At 44.2% G+C, this 24,941-nt stretch overlaps 1 protein-coding gene across 2 annotated transcripts in view; it reads right to left on the reverse strand.

Annotated features, from left to right (window-relative positions):
* Window positions 1–24,941, reverse strand: part of LOC118388606 (sodium-coupled neutral amino acid transporter 3-like) — a 75,402-nt gene that overhangs the window by 8,984 nt on the left and 41,477 nt on the right. For both annotated transcript variants that reach the window (XM_035777829.2, XM_035777830.2), the window contains 9 exons: window positions 23,566–23,647; window positions 15,433–15,515; window positions 13,189–13,247; window positions 12,587–12,724; window positions 9,905–9,984; window positions 9,398–9,498; window positions 8,778–8,902; window positions 8,448–8,592; window positions 4,900–5,003 (listed from right to left, as the gene is read on the reverse strand). In XM_035777829.2, coding sequence (XP_035633722.1) covers window positions 4,900–5,003; window positions 8,448–8,592; window positions 8,778–8,902; window positions 9,398–9,498; window positions 9,905–9,984; window positions 12,587–12,724; window positions 13,189–13,247; window positions 15,433–15,515; window positions 23,566–23,647 — 917 coding nt within the window. The remainder of the gene's footprint in view (window positions 1–4,899; window positions 5,004–8,447; window positions 8,593–8,777; window positions 8,903–9,397; window positions 9,499–9,904; window positions 9,985–12,586; window positions 12,725–13,188; window positions 13,248–15,432; window positions 15,516–23,565; window positions 23,648–24,941) is intronic.

The raw sequence follows: 24,941 nt of genomic DNA on the forward strand, positions 1-24,941 counted from the left end.
GGATGGGCTAATAGCAGTAAGGCCCAAAAAAAATTTTCATTAAATTATTTATATTTTTTATTTTAGTGGGATACTACAAGGGGTCTTACATTCTAAATGAAATAGCTAAATTAATCTTTGTATGATCTTCTTAAAACAATTACATTGGTTACCATTACCATGGTGGTCAGTGCCGTTTAACATGAGGGAGGCCGATTGTTTTTCATGAGCATGGCCTTATTTCTATTATAGCATAATGGATGACTCTCATTCATATTCCATTCACCCAGTTCAATGTAACAGCGATAGGTTTAGGCTACTACATGATACTTGGGACAACTTCAGGGATGAACTTGAGGACTATGCGCTAGCGACCGGTCTACATGAGAAACCCAACGAGGTACAAGCGGCAACTCTGAGGAGTTTAATGGGCAGCGAATGCAGGCATATCTACCGGCACAATCTCACCCTCACAAAACGGCAACAGTGTGATGCAAAGGCTATATTGGATGCATTGGATAGTTCCTTTAATCACGCCAGAAACGTCATTTATGAGCGGTTCGTTTACAAGCTGCAAACAGGAAGAGGGTGAGTCAGTACACAACTTTGTAACCCGTTTGAGAGAAAAATCCGGCACTTGTGAAAACGGGGGATTGAAAGATGAATTGTTTCGTGACAAAATAGTGCTGGGAATTGCAAATGAGAGAGAGAGAGAGGCTTAACATTAGTAACTGCCATTGAAATGTGCCGCACTGCTGAAGTCACTGACATGAGAATGAGAGCAATGGAAATCGAAACCGCACGCTCCATCGTTGATACTGTTGCTAGGCAGACATTCAGACAAAACCAGGCAGAGTAATGCACCATGAACGGTGAACACAGAGCCACGTAGCATGTAAATACTGTGGGAATACACACACACGTGGCAAAGAGCACTGCCCTGCCTACGGAAAACCATGCAGAGCTTGTGGAACTAATAATCAATTTGCAAAAGTGTGTCTCAAAAGAAATAGAAGGGTGAGTGAGGGCAAGATTCACTGTGTCGATGATGTCACTCAATGTTCAGAGCTGAACAGTGAAAGTGACATTTACATGCATGACAAAATCAATCTGGCACCGGACACACATATTTTGCCCAGCGATACTAGACTAAATCTGTACTCAGGAGAGCTAATGAGCTCTATAGGCACCTTTGGGACCGAATGTGTTATTCGGGGACGCAAACATAAGCAGGAGTTTGAGATTGCGAAAACCAGTCAACATCCTCTCCTCTCAGGCTCTACATGCGAACGCCTGGGACTGATGCAGTTCACTGTACCAAATGACCTGCACATTGTGGATCATGTCCAGCATGGACCCCTGTCCAAAGAACAACTACTCAGCAGATATGACGATGTATTCAACATGCCCGTTGAATCTGTGCCTGGGGAGGTACACTTTGAAGTGGATGAGAGCATCACTCCAGTCCAGTGTGCTCCTCACAATGTGCCCATTGCAATGAAAGTGGCTGTGAAGGCCCAGCTGGACAAAGTATGTGGCCGATGGCCACATGACATCTGTGACTGAACCAACTGACTGGATCAGCAATATGGTCATAGTGAAAAGAATAGAGAAGCTGAGGGTCAGCATCAACCCAAAGCATCTGAACCAAGCACTGAAACAATCCCACTACATCATGCCGACACTAGAGGATGTCCTCTACAAACTTCCCAAGGCCAGGATTTTACCTTGGTGGATGCCCGAGATGCAAGCTGGACGAAGAATGCAGCTTCATGACTACCTTCTGGGCCCCCTGGGGTCGGAAACGCTGGCTCAAGCTCCCGTTTGGTGTTTCAGTGGCGCCTGAGGTATACCAAAGCAAGCAGCACGAGTTACTGGCTAGGCTCAAGGGCATTGAACCCATTGCCGATGATGTCCTGATCGTAGGCTGTGGTGACACAGACGAAGAAGCAGAACGCAACCACGATGTGAAGCTCCTGGCACTGATGGAGCGCTGTCGATCAGTTAAGCTTTGTCTTGGCCTGAAGAAGCAGCAGTTCAAGGTGAAAGACGTCCACTTCCATGGCCACATTCTCTCGGCAAAAGGCCTGAAGCCGAACCCAGACAGGTCCGACCAATCTTCGACATGCCAAACCTGTCTGATGCAAAAAAAAGAGTACAGCGTATCATCGGTTTTGCAAACTATCTTGCAAAGTTCATGCCACACCTATCAGCAGTCTGTGAGCCTCTGCGCCGGTTGCTGGACAAAGACACACCATGGCACTGGCTACCCAAGCACGAGGCCGCAGTGCAGGAGATGATATCTCTGGCTTCATCCATGCCAGTGTTGCGCTACTACGACGTCACAAAGCCTGTCACAATCCAGAGCGACTCCAGCCAATGGGGACTTGGATGCTGCCTTATGCAGGAAAGCCAGCCCATTGCTTTTGCCTCGAGAGCGCCCACGTCATCTGCCCCCCCGCCCCCACTACCTCGCAGGTTTCCGTCGTGTCCTCTCCTCCTAACCACGCTGCTTGGTCCTTTGGTGGTGGGTAGTTCTGTCACGGCAACGTGGTGAGCGTACAATTGACTTTTATTTTAAAATGTCGCCAACAAAAACAAAAATTCAAGAAACAACTGTGAAGCTTACAGGTCTTTAGTGCCACAAACAAAGTGAACTACCCACACTGAAGGAGGGAAAAAGGGCTACCTAAGTATGATTCCCAATCAGAGACAACGATAGACAGCTTTCCCTGATTGAGAACCATTCCCGGCCAAAACATAGAAATAAAGAAACATAGAAAACAAATCATAGAATGCCCACCCCACATCACACCCTGACCTAACCAAATAGAGAAATAAAACGTCTTTCTAAGGTCAGGGCGTGACAGTTAAGGAGTCTAGTTGATAGGTAATCGACTAGCCTGACTGTTCCCCGGGATTTGTACAATGCATGAACAAGGCTATTGAACTTGACATTGGTGTCTGTCTTTATTCAACATATCATACTGAAGCACTCCACACTGCCCTTTCCCACCTGGACAAAAGGAACACCTACAGTATGTGAGAATGCGGTTCATTGACTACAGCTCAGCATTCAACACCATTGTGCCCTCAAAGCTCATCACTAAACTAAGGACCCTGGAACTAAACACCTCCCTCTGCAACTGGATCCTGGACTTCCTGACGGAGCACCCCCAGGTGGTAAGGGTAGGCAACAACACGTCTGCCACACTGATCCTCAACACTGGGGCCTTTCAGGGGTGTGTACTTAGTCCTCTACTGTACTCCCTGTTCACCCACGACTGCGTGGCCAAACACGACTCCAACACCATCAAATTTGCTGGCGACATAACAGTATTAGGCCTGATCACCGACAACGATGAGACAGCCTATAGGGAAGAGGTCAGAGAACTGCAGTGTGGTGCCAGGACAACAACCTCTCCCTCAATGTGAGCAAGACAAAGGAGCTGATCGTGGACTACAGGAAAAGGCGGGCCGAACAGGCCCCCATTAACATCAATGGGGCTGTAGTGGAGCGGGTCGAGAGTTTCAAGTTCCTTGGTGTCCACATCACCAACGAACTACCATGGTCCAAACACATCAAGACAGTCGTGAAGAGGGCACGACAATCCCTCTTCCCCCTCAGGAGACTGAAAAGATTTGGCATGGGTCCCCAAATCCTCAAAAGGTTCTACAGCTGCACCTTCGATAGCATTCTGACCGGTTGCATCACTGCCTTGTATGGCAACAGCTCAGCATCTGACCGTAAGGCGCTACAGAGGGTAGTGCGTACAGCCTACTACATCGCTGGGGCCAAGCTTCCTGCAATCCAGGACCTATATAATAGGCAGTGTCAGAGGAAAGCCCATAAAATTGTCAGAGACTCCAGTCACCCAAGACCCCCCCTCCTCCATTTGTTTTGTACACTGCTGCTACTCAGTGTTTATTACACAGTCACTTCACCCCTACCCACATGTACAGATTACCACAACTAACCTGTACCCCCGCACACTGACTCGGTACCGGTACCCTGTGTATATAGCCTCGTTATTGTTATGTTATTGTGTTACCTTTTATTACTTTTTATTTTTTACATTAGTTCATTTGGTAAATATTTTCTTAACTCTTCTTGAATTGCACTGTTGGTTTAGGGCTTGTAAGTAAGCATTTCACAGTTGTATTCAGCACGTGACAAATAATGTTTTGATTTGAAGTAAGTGAAACAAAGTGAAAAAAATGACAAACTCTCTCTCTCTATTTCTCTCTTGTTTCTCCTTCATTTTGGAAGAAATTATTTTTTTCAAAACTATTCAACTATTGTCTTTCTCTCTTTGAGCCAACTATTCACCACATTTTACACTGCAGTGCTAGCTAGCTGTAGCTTATGATCTCAGTTACTCAATTAATTATCTGATGCTTTGATTGGGTGGAGAACATGTATTTCACGCTGCAAGTGCTCTGATAGGCTGGAGGACGTCCTTCGGATGTTGTCATAATTACTGTGTAAGTCTTTGGAAGGACCTGAGAACCATGAGCCTCCTAGGTTTTGTATTGAAGTCAATGTATGCAGAGGAGGACGGAAGCTAGCTTTCCTCTGGCTACACCATAATGCTACCCTACGGAGTGCTGTTGAGGCTACTGTAAACCTTCTTTGTAAAATATTGTGTTTTAAACAGTTATTTGGTGACTTGATTATATTTAGTTTAGTTTTATATAAATAGGATAACTTTTTTAATGTTTTACCATTTTTATTTTTATTAAATTCACTGAAGAGGATGGTCCTCCACTTCCTCCTCCGAGTTACCTCCACTGTGACAAGGCTAAGACTCTTATGGGTTAAAAGCCTATAGTTAACAGTAATCTGCAGAGTTCTAGTAAGACATGACAGGAGTCTCTATGGCTGTAGGATGTAGGGGGACGCTATGAGACATCACTCACCAGGATTTTGGGGGTAGAGCGCATGGGCTCCTCCTCTTCGGGTACAATGCGGATGTAGAAGACAGCAGGGAAGATGAAGATGAGGCAGGGGGCAGATGTGGCACCTGAGGGAGGAGAGGATAAAAACACTCTGTAGCCATAGTGTCAAACAACAAGATCTACAGAACCGTAGAATAACAAGACCCCAAATGAACAGCGAGGAAGTAGCCTCGCGATGTCAGGAAAGTCACCAAAAAGTATCCTTTGTCTCCCTGACTGCCAGAATGACACCAGCAGAAACAAGAGATTCCATTCTAAAGGCTTTATTGGGATAGAAAGTGTTGAAGTTAACGTTAAACACAACAGATTTCTATTCACCCAACAATACTCATGAAACTACACAGAGTTGGGACATTAAGGTGCTAAAACTACAGCATACATGTAAAATGCATTATAATCCTTGATGAAAGGATCGAACATTTCAGTTTCTTCGATCATAAGACTTAATCATTCCTGAGGTGATTTAAGAGCTTTCCCCGAAAATGTCTCCAAATCTGTCACTGTACGTACATTATTACGGCTGAGGGGTTAATGCATAGAGGATCAAATGGTCTAGGGCACATATGTCAGAGTCAAGGCCCGCGGGCCACATCCGGCCCGCGAGAAGGTTTTTACGGCCCCTGGGATGATCTTGATTTATTATTAGAACCGGCCCGCAGACCGCAGCAAGCCGGCAGCCCGCAGATCTTTTACACGCACCAATACTACATTTCCCACAATGCAACGGTGACGCACCGAGCAGTAGGCTGCTTCATTTCAATATTTATTGGCACAGCAGTTGTCAGCATCACAGTAAAATTAACTTTCAGATACCCATCAAAAATGGCAAAACGGAAGGTGGACACTGAGAACCGGGGGTTTCAAACAAGGTGGGAGTCGGAGTATTTGTTCACGGAGGTAGCTGGAAAACCTGTGTGTCTTCTGTGTGGAGAAAGTGTGGCGGTACTGAAAGAGTATAATCTGAGACGACATTATGAAACGAAACACGCGGACAAAAACAAGAATATGGACATGGAACAAAGGCTACAAAAGGCAGAGGAATTAAAACGAGGCCTCAAATCTCGACAGGCTCTGTTCAAAAAAGCCAAATCACAAGGCCAGGCTGCTGTCAAGGCCAGTTTTATTTTGGCAGAAGAGATCGCTAAATCAGCCCGGCCATTTACGGAGGGGGATTTCATCAAAAACTGCATGATTAAAGTTTGTGACGAAGTTTGCCCAGAAAAAGGCAACTCTTTTTAAATGTGAGTCTGAGCAGAAACACCATTGCCGAGAGAGTAGACCAGTTGTCCATCAATCTAAAAGAGCAGCTTGTGAAAAAGGGAAAAGATTTCATTGCATATTCCTTGGCTGTGGATGAGAGCACCGACATTTCTGACATTGCCCAGTTGTCAATTTTCATCCGCGGAGTGGACTCCAGCCTAAGCGTGACAGAGGAGTTTTTGGCTTTACGTCCTATGCATGGCACAACTACGGGGCATGATTTGTATGAAGAGGTGTCAAGATGTGTAAATGAGATGGAGCTGCCTTGGGAAAAACTCGTGGGTTTGACAACCGACGGAGCACCTGCGATGTGTGGACACAGGAGCGGACTGGTGGCGAAGATACGGGAAAAGATGCAAGAGGAAAACGCGACAGGTGAGCTGACAGCTTATCATTGTATCATACACCAGGAAGCGTTGTGCGGTAAAGCCTTGAAAATGGAGCATGTAATGAGCATCATCACGCGCACAGTTAACTTTATCAGAGCCAAAGGTTTGAATCACCGCCAGTTCAAGGCATTTCTGACGGAGTTAGAAACGGAGCATGGTGATTTGCCTTATCACACAGAGGTGCGATGGCTAAGCCAGGGAAAGGTGCTTCAAAGATGTTTCGAGCTTCGTGAGGAGATTTGTCTGTTCTTGGACAGCAAAGGGAAAGACACAACACAACTCCGAGACGAAATGTTTCTGTGTGAAATGGCTTTTCTGTGTGACATTACGAGTCATCTGAATGCAATGAACTTGCAGCTGCAGGGTCGGGATCGTGTCATCTCTGATATGTACAGTACAGTGAAGGCATTTAAAACCAAACTGACTCTGTGGGAGACGCAGATGCGGAAAGAAAATTTGAGCCACTTTCCCAGCTGCCAGACCATGAAAGAGAAGCTCTCTACCAGTGCGTTCCCGAGCGCACAGTTGGCTGATAAAATAGGTATGCTTGCCGCTGACTTTCGACGCCGATTTGCTGACTTTGAAGCACAAAAAGCAGGTTGGAACTGCTCGGTAACCCATTTGCTGTTGACGTGGAAAGCTCACCACCAAACCTCCAAATGGAGTTGATTGACCTCCAATGCAATGATGCACTGAGGGCAAAATATGCGGCAGTGGGTGCTGCGGAGTTCGCCCGTTTCCTCCCGACACAATGCCCCAGCTGCGCATCCAGGCTGCTCAAACGTTGTCTATGTTTGGCAGCACATACCTGTGTGAACAACTGTTTTCTTTGATGAACTTGAACAAAACATCACACAGAAGTCGACTTACTGCTGAACACCTCCACTCAATTCTGAGGATTTCCTCAGCTCAGAGCCTTACCCCGAACATTGATGAACTTGTGGAAAAGATGGGACACCACCAAGTATCACCCTCAACCTCAAACAAGTGAACATTACTGTGCAATCACATATTTAGAGTTTTTACTCAGTTCAAGTTTAAAAGTTAAAGTTTAATATTTGTTTTCACTGCATGTTACTTCTCCTTAAACAAAGTGTTGTTTTTGATTAATAGATTTTTGCACTTTATTTTATTGTATTTCAATCCAATTATATTTTAAAAATATTTCAGTTGAGTGGATGATAGAAAATTGCTATTATTGTTTTTTTCTTTGAAGTAAATTTAGCCCACTTTTGCTAAAATAGAAAATATAGGCTACTGATGGTGCCTTGAATACCGGTTTCTTTCATTTAATGTTCATGTTATGGGGATTTTTATATAAAGGAAATTTGTCTTTTGTGTCTGTTGAAAATTAAAGATTACTGACAGAGCCATAAGAAAATATTGCTTTATTTATCTGATCATATTGGAATATATTTGTTAGGTTTTCAGTAGGTTCAATTAGGTTCACTAGACTATATGCGTCATTTAAAAAATTTTCAATGAACATTCGAACAGTCCGGCCCTCGGCTTGTAGCTAAATTTTTTATTTGGCCCTCCGTCCATTTGACTTTGACACCCCTGGTCTAGGGTGAAATGTAAGAGGCTATGATCATCACTCTGCGAGGACCCCCCAGTTTATTGTAAGGTAGCCGAGGGCAACTAGACCTCCATCTGTCTGGACAATTATATTTCCTCTTAGCAAAGTCACAATGACAGTGCAGAAAGTTAGACTGCTTTATTACATAAAGGTTACATTTTCACCTAAATCCCTAAGCTTTTACTTACAGGCAGGTGTGCCCTTTTGTGTTCAATGAGGTACAATTCCAGGTAGCCTTGTGTCTGGAGGCATATGTTCTAGAGATTTTTTGGAATTCCTACCGATGATGCCGAAGATGCCCAGGATGTTAGGGGCGAAGATGACCAGCATGTTGATGAGGGTGAGCAGGGTGACAGCAATGGCAATGTGGCGGGGCCAGTAGAATGTCTTGTTGGGGAAAAACAACTGCTGGATGGCTCTCCTTACCTGAGAAGACCACAGGGAGAAAAGCACAGTTACAACACTATTCTTATTCACAGACACACACTTTCATCAAAGAGCAGAAACTCACTGCTTTAATATAGTAATATACATAGCATACATCTTTACTTCTAGACATACACAGTTTCATTGAGCCAGACACATAGTTTGTGATAAGAGGTAATACTCACAGGGAAGAGCACTATGGGGACGGTGAGTGTGACAGCGGTGAGCACGGCCAGACGGACACAGAGGATCAGGGTGTCGTACGGGTCCAGACGGCTGTAGGTGTGCAGCAGCTCTGACTCCACCTCACCTGTAGGGGGCAGACACACAGGAGGAGGGCTTAGCGAAGCATCAATAACCACCAACTCCAAAAAGAGCAGAAAATGTATTACAAACGATATGCAACATATCATCATCACATCAATGTTTTTCCATCAGAAGGCAAAAGATCAGTCTGGCTTATATGTTACATGCTGCTCCTCTTTGTGCTTGGAGCCTTATATTGAAATATACTACAGTAATATACTGCTATGATTGTGCTTATAACAATGTCATAGAGTAGAATCACTGGCATATTACAAATTGGTCTGATATGAGCTACGGCCACCAGGAGGAGCAGTTACTTCATAATGATTCTCTACCACTTTAAAAAACAGCCTCTGTGAAGCCTAAAAGAGCTTTGTCCATGCAAATGAATGGCAAACGTGAGAAGTGGCTTTGTGTTAGCGAACTGAACTAGCCTGAAGCTCATGTAAAATGGGCCTGGGGGGAGCATTATAATGACATGGAGGTGAGTGGGCCTCACCATAGAAGGTCAGGTATCCAAACAGAGCAGCCAGGAAGTACATGGTGTACATGACTACAATGGAGATGTTGGACACATGCTGCATCCTTTGCTTGGTTGGGCTGAAATCAGAGAATATTGGATGATGTGATGTCACACACGCTTACACACACACCACACACACACCAATATGCCCACAAAAAAAGGCCAGTTTGAGCTTTAGGGCATTTTTGATTTGTTTGAGGGTTACATAAGATCCAAGAATCTTACAAAGGAATATTATATTGTGGCTGAACACATGTAAGATTGATCTAAAGTAGGATGATTATTCAGATTATCACCAGGCTAGCCATGCGTATTTACACGTTACTGAGAATGCAAAGCAGTGTGCTATATGACACTGGCATATGAGTAGCCAAGCACAAAGTTGACATAATGATTTTCCTATCTGCAGGATGACTGAACTGAATTAAAGGGTCCGATAGTAAACAGCCACAATGTTGCATCCTGGGAAAGTGGGGCACCTACTTTTTGAGCTCGGTGTAGATGGGCAGGACCTCAGGGTGGCACACAAAGGCAAACGCCAGGATGGGGATGGTGTAGGCAGTCTGGAAAACAATTGACTGTGAAGTCACCATGGATACGGTGGCGCCAGCCCCAACCCTCTTACCACCAACCTAGTGTTTTACTGGCCATTAGGGCCTTGAAGCACACATCACACAGAGCAAATGATTTCCTGTGATTAACTTGGACCTGGCTACTGACCAATGTTTAGCCTGCTTAGGGATGCCTGGGCCATGAGTATATCAGCAGGAGGGACTGGTCTAACTACCCGGGGCGACTTGGGAAATCTAGTGCATCTTTAGGGGATGCTGATTATGGGTTTGTATACACTAGTCAATAATCTACTGCTAATTCCCCATTGTATGACTGACTACACAAGACTACAACTGTACTGTTACTAATAGTACTGCATAATATGAATATCAAATACAATTGTATTTGTCACATGCGCCGAATGCAACAAATGTAGACTTTACAGTGAAATGCTTACTTACGAGCCCTTTCCCAACAATGCAGTTAAAAAGTAAGAAAATTAACAAATAGATTAAAAGAAAACAGTAACACAATAAAATAACACAATAAATGAACAATAACAAGGCTATATACAAGGAGTACCGGTACCGAGTCAGTGTACTGAGGTATGAGGTAGTTGGTGTCCAGATCTTTCATTACACACACCTGTCCCCATTTCCCACTGATTAGTAGTTGTATAAGTGTGCCTTTTGGTTTCCATTGGGTGGTTGATTATTGTTACAATGTCCGTTGGTGCGTGAGAGTACCTGTGCTGTGTGTTTTGGGCTTTCATGTCCTTGTGGATTGCACAGATGATTACGGGTCTCGTCCCGTGTGTTAATCGTTGTGCGCGTGTGTTATTTATTTGAGGTACTCCTCGCTCTTTTGTTTTGGGTTTCTACCCTGTGTTTTGTTACGTGTTTCTTTGGTCTTCGTTCCCCGCGTCTTTACACGGCACACCATCATTTGGGCTTTAAAAAAAACCTATTACACATTCCTGCGTCTGTCTCCCGATCCGTCATACCAACGTGACAGTTGGATTGATTGATTGAGATCAAATGAACATGTAGGTTTGGTTAGGTGACTGATTTAAGTACACTGGTATTTGCGGAGGGATAGGGTTCTACCAAAATCTGTTTTGACCAGAAAAAAATGTTTTGGAATACAAGGGTTCTATGTAAGGTAAAGGGTTCTACTTAAGAACATTTACCATCCTAAGAACTGTTTTTGGAAGAAAGGGTTATTTGATGATTCTTTGGAAGGCAAGAACGATTCTTTGAAAGGCAAGAAGGGTTCTACATAGAACCATATATAATATCTCCCAGCATGCTCTATTGCAGGGAGATTTTCAGAATGATTTGTTTTACTATAATACCTGTGTTTTTGCATGTACATTGATTGTTTGATTAATATTATGCTACACAAAGATAAATAACATACAGATTTCTAAACTAATCCATTCTGTTAATAATTTGATTTATTGCACCCATTACTGAGATAGTTGTTCCAGTTTAGATGATTGAGGTAGTCTCAGTGTTCAATTGTACCTACCCTGGCAGTCTGAATGGAGACTGCAGGTAATTAACAATTTGACTTGTTGGATGTCCAAACTGGCTGGATTCCAATATGAATTACACATCACTTTGCCAACCAGCATAATGTGACTTTCAGGCCTGATGTGGCCTGTAAACCAGGAGATTCCTATCACCACTGTGTTAGGGTATAACTAAGCCCTCAAAGAAAGGTCAAATTATATATGTAATGTATTATAAATATATATTTTAATTTAACTCGGAAGTCATTAAATAGTTTATAATGTAATTTTAAAGGCTAATAAGGCTGGTGAAACCCTTCATAGATGGTTCTAGGAAGAATCTTTAGATGATAAAATTGGTTTTGATAGAGGGTTCTAGGTACAACCATATAGATGGGGTTCTTTGAAGAACCCTACATACATAGAGGGTTCTACCCAGTACCAAAAAGGGTTCCCCTATGAGGACAATCCAAAGAACACTGTATGGTTATACTAGCCCCTTTTTTTCTAATAGTGTGTATGTTACCATAAAACCAGTAATGTACTGTTAACCCAAAGTTTATTTGTAATTTACGTAACTGGCTGCCAGCAAGGTACCGTCAAAACAACAGGATTGTTTTTACAGTGTAGCTGCAGAGTACTCGCTGAAGAGATTGTCATAGTAAGACATGGGAAAGACTGAGAAGAAATGCCAGGCCTTCCTCATCAGGGCCATTTCCCCAGAGTTGGCCCACAGAGAGAGAACTGTTACAGTCTGTGATACAGTGCCAGAGAATGACGTGAGCCCCCGAGTGGTTCCACTCTCCAGTCAGACAGGAGCTGACATCTCAGTCTGGGAATACTGGGAGACCATTGGGAGGCTGAGCCCTAACCTTCACATGATGGATGCTCCTATTACCTCCTATTCAGACCTATTACTCTTTCTGGAGCACACAGGTCTGATGAATACATTGTGATTCAACAGAGTGGGATTGTTCATAGCGCAAACAGGCTAGTGGGTCATCTGTTTTTTCCATTGTCATTAGCAACATGCTAAATATTTTCTTGAATACCTGTGATGGAAAGGATGGGCTGATGGAGTTAACTGTACAGGAACCCACCTGTGAGTTGAGGTTGACCATTTTGGGAACACAGGCTTGGTTGTAACCTGTGTCGTTGGTAACAGCAATCACACTGGCTGTGCTGTTAAAGGCAAAGTCTATAAAGGGACAGGGGGTATGGAACTTCTTATAGATGACCTGCAGAGAGGAAAGAGTAGTTGGCTGGATGAGATGAGTAGTCTGAAGGACATGGGCCTGCATACATAACAGCACAGTACACAAAATCAAAACTAGGTCAGACAAACACACACACACACACACAGACACAGACCAACGTGGTCCGAAACTGCAGGGTACAAAACCTGTCCACAGAAATCTGAGAGAGAGGAAAATTAAAGAGGTTGAACCTCAGATCTCTGACTGATAGTAGACTAAACTGGGTGTAGTGATTGATTTGCTATTTCTGCAAGAGTGCAAAAACATGAAGATTACTGCAGATTTGAAAAATAGAACTTATGACCTGAGATCTGTGCATAGAACTCTGACATGTGCAAAAACCATCAATTCAAGTCAATGGAAATCCATTAGTCAGGATTTGGACCATTATGAGAGCACTGCAACACATGGAGGCCTATACTGTAGCTGTGTATAACAGTGCATACCGAGATGAGGAAGAAGACCATGCAGGTGAGGGAGAAGCCACTGGTGTAGCCCAAGTACCCTGAAACAACACAGAGACACTTCATCAGACATCACACTCTCACATCCTCTGGCAAATGGGGACGGGGCGTGGGAGGTTAGAATGACTCTCTTATTTCCGTCATGTTTAATATTTTCTCCCAATGCTAATTACAGGGAACACATACAAACATTTGCCTGTTTCAAGACAATGTGTTTGGGCATGAGATCATAAGCGTGTTTGTTCTTAGAGTGCCTAGAGAAATAGACTGAATAGGACTGGAGTACTGAGAGCTGCAGCTCATTACTGGGCTCCGGTAGCATGGACTCTCTCGCTTTCCTTTCTCTCTCTCTCCCTTTTTCTCTTGCTCTCTCTTCTCTCGGCTCAATTCTCTGCAGGAGAGAAACGCTTAATAAGAGGTCAAGACTTTTCTCCCAGCCCCTCCACCCCTCTCTCTGCATCTCTCTCCCTCTCTATACTCTGTCTTCCTCTCCCTCTCTCTCTCTGTCATTCTACCTCTCTCTCTTATGTAATTGAATATGAGCTGTTTTTGAAACTGCTATCCCAGTGAACGGTGCATGCATGAAGCTGGGTCTCTCACAGAGCGTATAGGAGAAAAACACAGAGACAACAGAGAGGGAGACACTCACTTGACGAAAGCTTTGTGGCCATTTCACTTTGTTAAACAAGAGAGCTCATTAAATGGAGCTGAAGCCAGGGTATTCTGCGCTGGGTATTTTTATATTTTCATGGGACTTCTGACAGTAACATTATCTCACATGACACGGCTATTTACTAAAGTCCATCGTAAAACAGTCGGGGACTGTTTGCCACAACACGAGAGAGAGAGAAAGGAGAGGGAGGAGGAGAGGGGGATTGGGAAAGAGTAGGTGGAAGAGGAGGGGAAGGGGGTAGAGGAAAAATGAGACAGAGGAAGGTCACTGGTTCTAATCATTTCTTTCCCTGGAAGGGTTATTGGCAAACACAATGATGAAATGACTGTTCAAGCGGGATTTTTTTCCCTCTTGAAAATCTCATCAGAGTAGAAATCTGACATTTTTCATGTGCAAGACAAAAATACATTCGGAGAACCTTAACTTACAAAACATAACACAACATTTAACCTATGATAGATTATTAAATAAGTATACTCTTATTAACTTCTTCGAGATAGGGGGCGCTCTTTTAATTTTTGGATAAAAACCGTTCCCGTTTTAAACAAGATATTTTGTCACGAAAAGATGCTCGACTATGCATGTCATTGACAGCTTTGGAAAGAAAAAACTCTGACGTTTCCAAAACTGCAAAGGTATTATCTGTGAGTGCCCCAGAACTAATGCTACAGGTGAAACCAAGATTACATTTCATACAGGAAATGCCCCAGATTCTGAAGGCGCTGTGTTCCAAAGTCTCCTTATATGGCTGTGAATGCGCCAGGAATGAGCCTGCCCTTTCTGTAGTTTCCCCAAGGTGTCTGCAGCACTGTGACGTATTTGTAGGCATATCATTGGAAGATTGACCATAAGAGACTACATTTACCAGGTGTCCGCCCGGTGTCCTGCGTCGAAATTATTGCGTAATCTCCAGGTCCATGCGCGTTCCATTTCTTCAGAGGAGAAACTAAACTGCCACGAATGACTTATCATCGAATAGATATGTGAAAAACACCTTGAGGATTGATTCTAAACAACGTTTGCCATGTTTCTGTCGATATTATGGAGTTAATTTGGAAAAAAGTTAGCGTTTTAATGACTTAATTTTCGGGGGTTTTCTTACCCAAACGTGATGAAGAAAACGGAGCGATTTGTCTACACAAATAATATTTTTGTAAAAACTGAACATTTGCTATCTAACTGAGAGTCTCCTCATTGAAAACATCTGAAGTTCTTCAAAGGTAAATGATTTTATTTGAATGCTTTTCTTGTTTTTGTGAAAATGTTGCATGCTGAATGCCAGGCTTAATGCTATGCTAGGCTATCAATACTGTTACACAAATGCTCGTTTAGCTATGGTTCAAAAGCATATTTTGAAAATCTGAGATGACAGTGTTGTTAACAAAAGGCTAAGCTTGAGAGAAAATATATTTATTTCATTTCATTTGCGATTTTCATGAATAGTTAACGTTGCGTTATGGTAATGAGCTTGAGGTTGTATTCACGATCCCGGATCCGGGATGGCTAGAATCAAGAGGTTAAGGTTTTAATTAAGACAGTTAACAGAATCTCACCTAGCTGCTTCATCAAAGCCAGAGGCAGGATGACACTGATGGACACCATGATGACCAGGTAGTTCCCATTCAGGTACCACTCACTGGAGAGAGAAATGGAGAAGAGAAAGGGGGAGGAGAGAAAGAGCAAGAGAGAGATGTATGACATTTATGTAACTAATTTATTACATCTTTAGTCCTTATTTGTAAGGGAAATGTTCAATGTCTCTGTTTTATTCAATGACAAGAGGAAAAACTCTTAACTGTAAAGCAATCCGCCAGGGATGATGAGGACACATCATCCCATCAACTCATCATCATCCTTCAACTCATCACCTCTTGACAGCCAGCAGTAGGACTGACTGACTTACCCCCTGAGGAACTGGGAGTGTTCCCTCAATGACACACATCTACACGTCTTTCCAGATCCATTAAACATTTAACCCAGGTGGTGCTGGTATGAGAGGGACAGCACTGTGTTAAAGCTCTTAATAAGCCTGCCTTGTACTCCTCGTTCTACAAAGATCCACAGCAAATGGAGCTCTACAAGCAATCAGTTTAAAGGCACACAGACAGCACACTCAACAACAGGCTCTGTCAAATCTGTCACACTTAAACATTACCATGCTCCACATTAACAAGAGCGTTTCTGAGAGGGAGAGAGAAAAGGGGAGCGTTTGCGTGCATACGTGAGTGTGTGACAGAGAAAGAGAAAGAGACAGCAAAACAAAGTGAGCTAGGCCAAGTGGGCTACAGTGATATTCTTCCTCACCAGTCCTCTTTTCTTCCACCTCCCCTAGGTCTCTAGTGACCACTGAACGGTCTGGAGGGTGAGAACATGGGGTCAAGGCTCCGTCTGAGGCTGCAGGGTCTGGGAAGTAACTAGGGTGGGGACACACCATGTCCTAAGCGTACTGGGACAGACCACTCATATAGTCTACGACAAGGTGTAGGTGCATAGCAACTGTGATAAACACGTGAAATAAGCCAATGTATGATATATTGAGTCCACTACATTACTAATATTACTAACTATTTTTAAAAATCTTTGACTCTGCATTGTCGGAAATGAACCCATAAGTAAGCATTTCACTGTCAGACCCCATTCAGACCCCTTCACTTTTTACACATTTTATTACGTTAAAGCCTTATTCTAAAAGGGATTAAATAACTTTTGTTCCTCATCAATCTACACAAAATACACTATAATGACAAAGCGACAACAGGTTTTTAGAAATGTTAGCAAATGTATTAAAAACAAACCCAGAAATACCTTATTATCATAAGTATTTAGACCCTTTGCTATGAGACTCTAAATTGAATTCAGGTTCATCCTGTTTCCATTGATGCTTCTACAACTTGATTGGAGTCCACCTGTGGTAAATTCAATTGATTGGACATGATTTGGAAAGGCACACACGTGTCTTTATAAGGTCCCACAGTAGACTGTGCATGTCAGAGCAAAAACCAAACCATGAGGTTGAAGGAATGGTCCATAGACCTCCAAGAAAGGATAGTGTTGAGGCACAGATCTGGGGAAGGGTACCAAAACATTTATGCAACATTGAAGATCCCCAAGAACACAGTGGCCTTCATCATTCTGAAACGCCCGGCCAAACTGAGCAATCGGGGAAGAAGGCCCTTGGTCAGGGAGGTGATCAAGAACCTTATGGTCACTCTGACAGAGCTCCAGAGTTCCTCTGTGGAGATGGGAGAACATTCCAGACGGACAACCATCTCTGGTAGAGTGACCAGACAGAAACCACTCCTCAGTTTGTTTTACTCACTGTTTTAGCACACTCTGCTAACCCTGATGTCCTTGCTGTGTCTGAATCCTTGCTCAGGAAGGCCACCAAAAATTCAGAGATTTCCATACCCAACTAGAACATCTTCCGTCAAGATAGAACTGCTAAAGGGGGAGGAGTTGCAGTCTACTGCAGAGATAGCCTGCAAAGTAATGTCATACTTTCCGGGTCCATACCCAAACAGTTCGAACTACTAATTTTGAAAATCACTCTCTCCAGAAATAAGTCTCTCACTGTTGCCGCCTGCTACCGACCCCCCTCAGCTCCCAGCTCTGCCCTGGACACCATTTGTGAATTGATCGCCCCTCATCTAGCTTCAGAGTTTGTTCTGTTAGGTGACCTAAACTGGGATATGCTTAACACACCGGCAGTCCTACAATCTAAGCTAGATGCCCTCAATCTCACAAAAATCATCAAGGAACCCACCAGGTACAACCCCAACTCTGTAAGCAAGGGCACCCTCATAGACGTCATCCTGACCAACTGGCCCTCCAAATACACCTCCGCTGTCTTCAACCAGGATCTCAGCGATCATTGCCTCATTGCCTGTATCCGCTACGGAGCCGCAGTCAAACGACCACTCCTCATTACTGTCATACGCTCCCTAAAACACTTCTGTGAGCAGGCCTTTCTAATCGACCTGGCCCGGGTATCCTGGAAGGACAATGACCTCATCCCGTCAGTTGAGGATGCCTGGTCATTCTTTAAAAGTAACTTCCTCACCATTTTAGATAAGCATGCGCCATTCAAAAAATGCAGAACTAAGAACAGATACAGCCCTTGGTTCACTCCAGACCTGACTGCCCTCGACCAGCACAAAAACATCCTGTGGCGGACTGCAATAGCATCGAATAGTCCCCGCGATATGCAACTGTTCAGGGAAGTCAGGAACCAATACACGCAGTCAGTCAGGAAAGCTAAGGCCAGCTTCTTCAGGCAGAACTTTGCATCCTGTAGCTCCAACTCCAAAAAGTTCTGGGACACTGTGAAGTCCATGGAGAACAAGAGCACCTCCTCCCAGCTGCCCACTGCACTGAGGCTAGGTAACACAGTCACCACCGATAAATCCATGATTATCAAAAACTTCAACAAGCATTTCTCAACGGCTGGCCATGCCTTCCGCCTGGCTACTCCAACCTCGGCCAACAGCCCCGCCCCCCCCCGCAGCTCCTCGCCCAAGCCTCTCCAGGTTCTCCTTTACCCAAATCCAGATAGCAGATGTTCTGAAAGAGCTGCAAAACCTGGACCCGTATAAATCAGCTGGGCTTGACAATCTGGACCCTCTATTTCTGAAACTATCCACCGCCATTGTCGCAACCCCTATTACCAGCCTGTTCAACCTCTCTTTCATATCGTCTGAGATCCCCAAGGATTGGAAAGCTGCCGCAGTCATCCCCCTCTTCAAAGGGGGAGACACCCTGGACCCAAACTGTTACATACCTATATCCATCCTGCCCTGCCTATCTAAGGTCTTTGAAAGCCAAGTCAACAAACAGGTCACTGACCATCTCGAATCCCACCGTACCTTCTCCTCTGTGCAATCTGGTTTCCGAGCCGGTCACGGGTGCACCTCAGCCACACTCAAGGTACTAAACGATATCATAACCGCCATCGATAAAAGACAGTACTGTGCAGCCGTCTTCATCAACCTTGCCAAGGCTTTCGACTCTGTCAATCACCATATTCTTATCGGCAGACTCAGTAGCCTCAGTTTTTCGGATGACTGCCTTGCCTGGTTCACCAATTACTTTGCAGACAGAGTTCAGTGTGTCAAATCGGAGGGCATGCTGTCCGGTCCTCTGGCAGTCTCTATGGGGGTGCCACAGGGTTCATTCTCGAGCCGACTCTTTTCTCTGTATATATCAATGATGTTGCTCTTGCTGCGGGCGATTCCCTGATCCACCTCTACGCAGACGACACCATTCTATATACTTTCGGCCCGTCATTGGACACTGTGCTATCTAACCTCCAAACGAGCTTCAATGCCATACAACACTCCTTCCGTGGCCTCCAACTGCTCTTAAACACTAGTAAAACCAAATGCATGCTTTTCAACCGATCGCTGCCTGCACCCGCATGCCCGACTAGCATCACCACCCTGGATGGTTCCGACCTTGAATATGTGGACATCTATAAGTACCTAGGTGTCTGGCTAGACTGCAAACTCTCCTTCCAGACTCATATCAAACATCTCCAATCGAAAATCAAATCAAGAGTCGGCTTTCTATTCCGCAACAAAGCCTCCTTCACTCACTCCGCCAAGCTTACCCTAGTAAAACTGACTATCCTACCGATCCTCGACTTCGGCGATATCATCTACAAAATTGCTTCCAACACTCTACTCAGCAAACTGGATGCAGTTTATCACAGTGCCATCCGTTTTGTCACTAAAGCACCTTATACCACCCACCACTGCGACTTGTATGCTCTAGTCGGCTGGCCCTCACTACATATTCGTCGCCAGACCCACTGGCTCCAGGTCATCTACAAGTCCATGCTAGGTAAAGCTCCGCCTTATCTCAGTTCACTGGTCACGATGGCAACACCCATCCGTAGCACGCGCTCCAGCAGGTGTATCTCACTGATCATCCCTAAAGCCAACACCTCATTTGGCCGCCTTTCGTTCCAGTACTCTGCTGCCTGTGACTGGAATGAATTGCAAAAATCGCTGAAGTTGGATACTTTCATCTCCCTCACCAACTTCAAACATCAGCTATCTGAGCAGCTAACCGATCGCTGCAGCTGTACATAGTCTATTGGTAAATAGCCCACCCATTTTCACCTACCTCATCCCCACACTGTTTTTATTTATTTACTTTTCTGCTCTTTTGCACACCAATATCTCTACCTGTACATGACCATCTGATCATTTATCACTCCAGTGTTAATCTACAAAATTGTAATTATTCGCCTACCTCCTCATGCCTTTCGCACACATTGTATATAGACTCCCCTTTTTTCCTACTGTGTTATTGACTTGTTAATTGTTTACTCCATGTGTAACTCTGTGTTGTCTGTTCACACTGCTATGCTTTATCTTGGCCAGGTCTACCTGGTTAAATAAAGGTGAAATAAAAAATATTTTTATTTTTATTTTTTTAAGTAAAAGGCACATGACAGCCCGCTTGGAGATTGCCAAAAGGCAAAGGACTGAGGACTGCAAAGGACTAAAGGACTGTCAGACCATGAGAGAAAATATTCTCTGGTCTGATGAAACCAAGATTGAACTCTTTGGCCTGAATGCCCAGCGTCTCGACTGGAGGAAACCAGGGACCGCTCATCACCTGGCCAATTCCATCCCTATGTTAAATCATGGTGGTGGCAGTATCATGCTGTGGGGATGTTTTCCAGCGGCAGGGACTGGACTTGTCAGGATCGAGGGAAAGATGAACAGAGAAAAGTACAGAGAGATCCTTGATGAAAACCTGCTCCAGAGCACTCCAGAGTCCAGGCTTGAACCCGATCGAACATCTCTGGAGAGACCTGAAAATAGCTGTGCAGTGACGCACCCTATCCAAACTGACAGAGCTTGAGAGCTGCAGAGAAGAATGGGAGAAACTCCCCAAATACAGGTGTATCAAGCTTGTTGCATCATACCTAAGACTCAAGGCTGTAATCGCTGCCAAAGATGCTTCAACAAAGTATAGAGTGAAGGGTCTGAATAGTTATGTAAATGTGATATTTTAGTTTTGGTTTTAAAATAAATTTGCAAAAATCTCTAAAAACCTGTTATTGTCATTATTGGGTATTGTGTGTAGATAAAAACATTTGAATACATTTTAGAATAAGGCTGTAAAGTAACAAAATGTGGAAAAAGTCAAGGGGTCTGAGGAATTGAGATTTTTGGAGGTTCAATTTGTGTTCTCTATGACAGAGAAACACAGCATCTGTATTCTAGAGTTGTAACCTGTGAGAGTTGTCCATTTAGTGTTCCTTCAGTGTTCCCACTAGAGCCGCCCCACCTACACCCCAGCCAACCATCTGGCCCTGTGACACAGTCACACATCATCATAGAGAGCGGCAGAGAGGACTGACCTTCCGAACCACAGAGGACACAAACACACACACACACACTCACGCATGCGCAAACACACCACGCAGATTCAGACACAAATATCAACAACAACATACTCACACAAACAAACCCTCAATCCACAAATCAACACTCCAGACAAACAGCAGATATCTGATAGCCTGGCTGTTAATACACACATGCACACACACACATGCACGCGCACACACATCTATGAAGCGTTGTCTGGACAACTCACACTATGTCGTTCAGACAGAGAAGATAAGATGTTCTGTGTAGCTTTAAAACACCTCTTGGACATCATTCAGTTCAGTCGGCATCATAAACACACTGAAATCTGGCCATAACAAGCCAGGCAGGCATCAAATACCAAACAGCAAAATGCTCCTCAGCCTCTTCCAGAGCAATAGCCACTGTCTCTGTACTATCAGGCCACCTGCTCTAGTCTACATAGTGTTATCCTCTGGTTTACATTTCATCCGTGGCGCACGGCTTCTGTAATGATGTGTGTCTGTATCAGCGTGGCCGCGCTGCCCTCTTCTCCCAGGGTCATTCTCACAAACAGCTGTTCTCAGGCCAGCTGCTTGGCATGGTGACACGAATGGCTGCAGGCCTCCCAGTGCCAGTTGGCACCACATAATTAGATTGGCTCAACATGAGAGGAGGTTTATTCTCCTTTGGTGGTTTAACACTGACTCAGGATCACTGGAAGAATTCATGTCCTGTTGGTTCATATGTCCTTCTGCTGAACTTTAATGTCCTTCCATCCAACTGGATGAAAACACAGCTAGTCACCTCTCACTGCCTGCCGGATACATTCAGAACTGTTTCAAAACAGTGGCCTTCAAATCCACACTATATATACAAAAGTATGTGGACACCCCTTCAAATTAGCGGATTCGGCTATTGCAGCCACACCCATTGCTGACAGGTGTATAAAATTTAGCACACAGCCATGCAATCTCCATAGACAAACATTGGCAGTAGAATGGCCTTACTAAAGAGCTCAGTGACTTTCAACGTGGCACCTTTCCAACAAGTTAGTTAGTCAAATTTCTACCCTGCTAGAGCTGCCCTGGTCAACTTTAAGTGCTGTCATTGTGAAGTGGAAACGTCTAGGAACAACAATGGCTGAGCCGGGAAGTGGTATGCCACACAAGCAAACAGAACAGGATCACTGAGTGCTGAAGCGCGTAGCTTGTAAAAATCGTCTGTTCTGTCCACTCGCTACCAAGTTCCAAACTGTCTCTGGAAGCAACATCAGCACAATAATTGTTCGTCTGGAGCTTCATGAAATGGGTTTCCTGTCACGGAAGTCAGTCGCTCTCCTTGTTCGGGCGGCGTTCGGCGGTCAAAGTCACCGGTCTTCTAGCCATCGCCGATCAACCTTTCATTTTCCATTTGTTTTGTCATCCCACACACCTGGTTTCAATTCTATCATTACATGTTCTGTATTTAACCCTCTGTTCCCCCCCATGTCCTTGTCCGGAATTGTTTATTGTAGGGCTTGTGCATGTTATGCTGGTGTTTACCCATTGATTTATTTGTTCTGTTTAAGGTGGTTTTGTTTGTGCGCCGTTGTAAATCAGTTTTTGCTCTCCTGCGCCTGACTTCTCTGCCGTCAGTACGCACCCCCTACATTTCCATTGCCGAGCAGCCACACACAAGCCTAAGATCACCATTCGCAATTGAACTCCGGAGCAATGGAAATGCGTTCTCTGGAGTGATGAATCATGCTTCACCATCTGTCAGTCTGACGGACAAATCTGGGTTTTGCGGATGCCAGGAAAACTTTATCTGCCCGAATGCATAGCCCAACTATATAGTTTGGTGGAGGAGGAATAATGGTTTGGGGCTGTTTTCATAGTTCAGGTTCAGGCTTGGCCTCTTTGTTCCAGTGAAGGGAAATGTTAACGCTACAGCATACAATTACATTCTAGACGATTCTGTGCTTCCAACTTTGTGGCAACAGTTTGGGGAAGGTCCTTTCCTGTTTCAGCATGACAATACCCCCGTGCACAAAACAAGATCCATACAGAAATGGTTTGTCGAGATCGGTGTGGAAGAACTTGACTGGCCTGCACAGAGCCCTGACCTCAACCTCATCAAAGACTTTCAGGATTAATTGGATCACCGACTGCATGCCAGGCCTAATCGCCCAACATCGGTGCCTGACCTCACTAATGCTCTTGTGGCTGAATGGAAGCAAGTCCCCGCAGCAATGTTCCAACATCTAGTGGAAAACCCTTGCTAATGGAGTGTATGTTACTTTTGAAATATGTGTTATAAGTAAATAACGTGCAGTATGTTACTCACCCTGATGGATTGTCAACCCCCAGGAAGGCCTGGATGACCAGAGGGAACTCATACTTCACGATGTACAGGTAACTGGACATGGCTGTGGGAGGGACACACAAAGACACAGCTTTTAGTAATAGGATCACACACATACACTGTATACATACATGGACACGCACACACAGTATACATACATACAAGCATGCAGGCACACACACACACACACACACATCCAGACACATACTCAAACCTTAGTTGTAGTCACGATCTAGTTACCTATAACTCCAAAAATAGTTATGTTTTAATTTTATATTTATTCACTTATTTTTGGATGTCTTTTGGAATTACCCTACATAGACTATTGTCAACGTCATTCAGAGAACCTACTCTGTGCTACTGAGTTTGTATGCTAGTGAGCTAGCTAGTTCATGTTCAAGTATTGGCAGTGTTGTTTGGTCAACTTTTCGGCCTGTTCTCTGTGAAGTAGAGTTTTGCAACTCTGAGTCTGAATTGTGCTGCTGTGTATTCAACTCTACCTGCCTGGAGCCTTATTCTGATCGCTGGTTTGTTGACTGTTCCATTCGTCCTCTTTGCCATCTGCTGCTTCTGGATTATTAACTCTGGAATCTATTTTGGATTTCCCTCGCAATATCACTATTGGATCTCCTTCGGCCCGGTGCTCCCGCTTCCCCCTGCTTGCTTGCCAGCTAGCTATAGCTATGGCCTCTCCCCCTGAAGCACCTCTCTCCCTGGCTTTCACTTTATTAACTCAGCCTCCACTCTTTTACCATTGGATGGGCCCCAGCTGTCAATCTGTAAGTCTCTGCACTCTTTCTACTGGCGTGTGGTTCTTACTTGCTACTTATGCCGACCATGCTGGTTGGCTAGGCTAGCTAATTGGCTAACATTCTTTGATAGCTAACTGGTTAGATGGTGTTGTGTAATTCCTTTAGTTTACTTTAATGTGGCTCAATTAGCTATTAAAGCTGTAAATTAGGCAGCTAAGTGTTGATAGCTACTAGTTGACTAATGCAGTGCTAAGAGTAGGCTGGTTTGTAACAGTAAAAGTATTTGCTTGTAGGTTGGCTGAAAATGTCATTGAAACCAGTAGTCATGAGTGCACACAATTTGGTTACTGTCGGAGTTTACGTTATAGGCTGGCTGGCTGGCCGTGTCCTCTTTATGACATGTCTTCCCTCTGTGTGCCTTGTAGTTACCACGCATGACTGCATTTGTTAGTGACAGAGACATGGTTGTTGAATTCATTCATTTTCAGTCCTGTGGACTTCACCAAGTGAGTTCTTACTGTAGGTGAATGTTATTATTAAAATTAAACTGTTTATAACAATACTTGATATACAGTATATCATAAGGCCTTACTTTGACAGCCAAGT

The sequence above is a fragment of the Oncorhynchus keta genome, chromosome 10 (genome assembly GCF_023373465.1).
Source record: "Oncorhynchus keta strain PuntledgeMale-10-30-2019 chromosome 10, Oket_V2, whole genome shotgun sequence".
Lineage (NCBI taxonomy): Eukaryota > Metazoa > Chordata > Actinopteri > Salmoniformes > Salmonidae > Oncorhynchus > Oncorhynchus keta.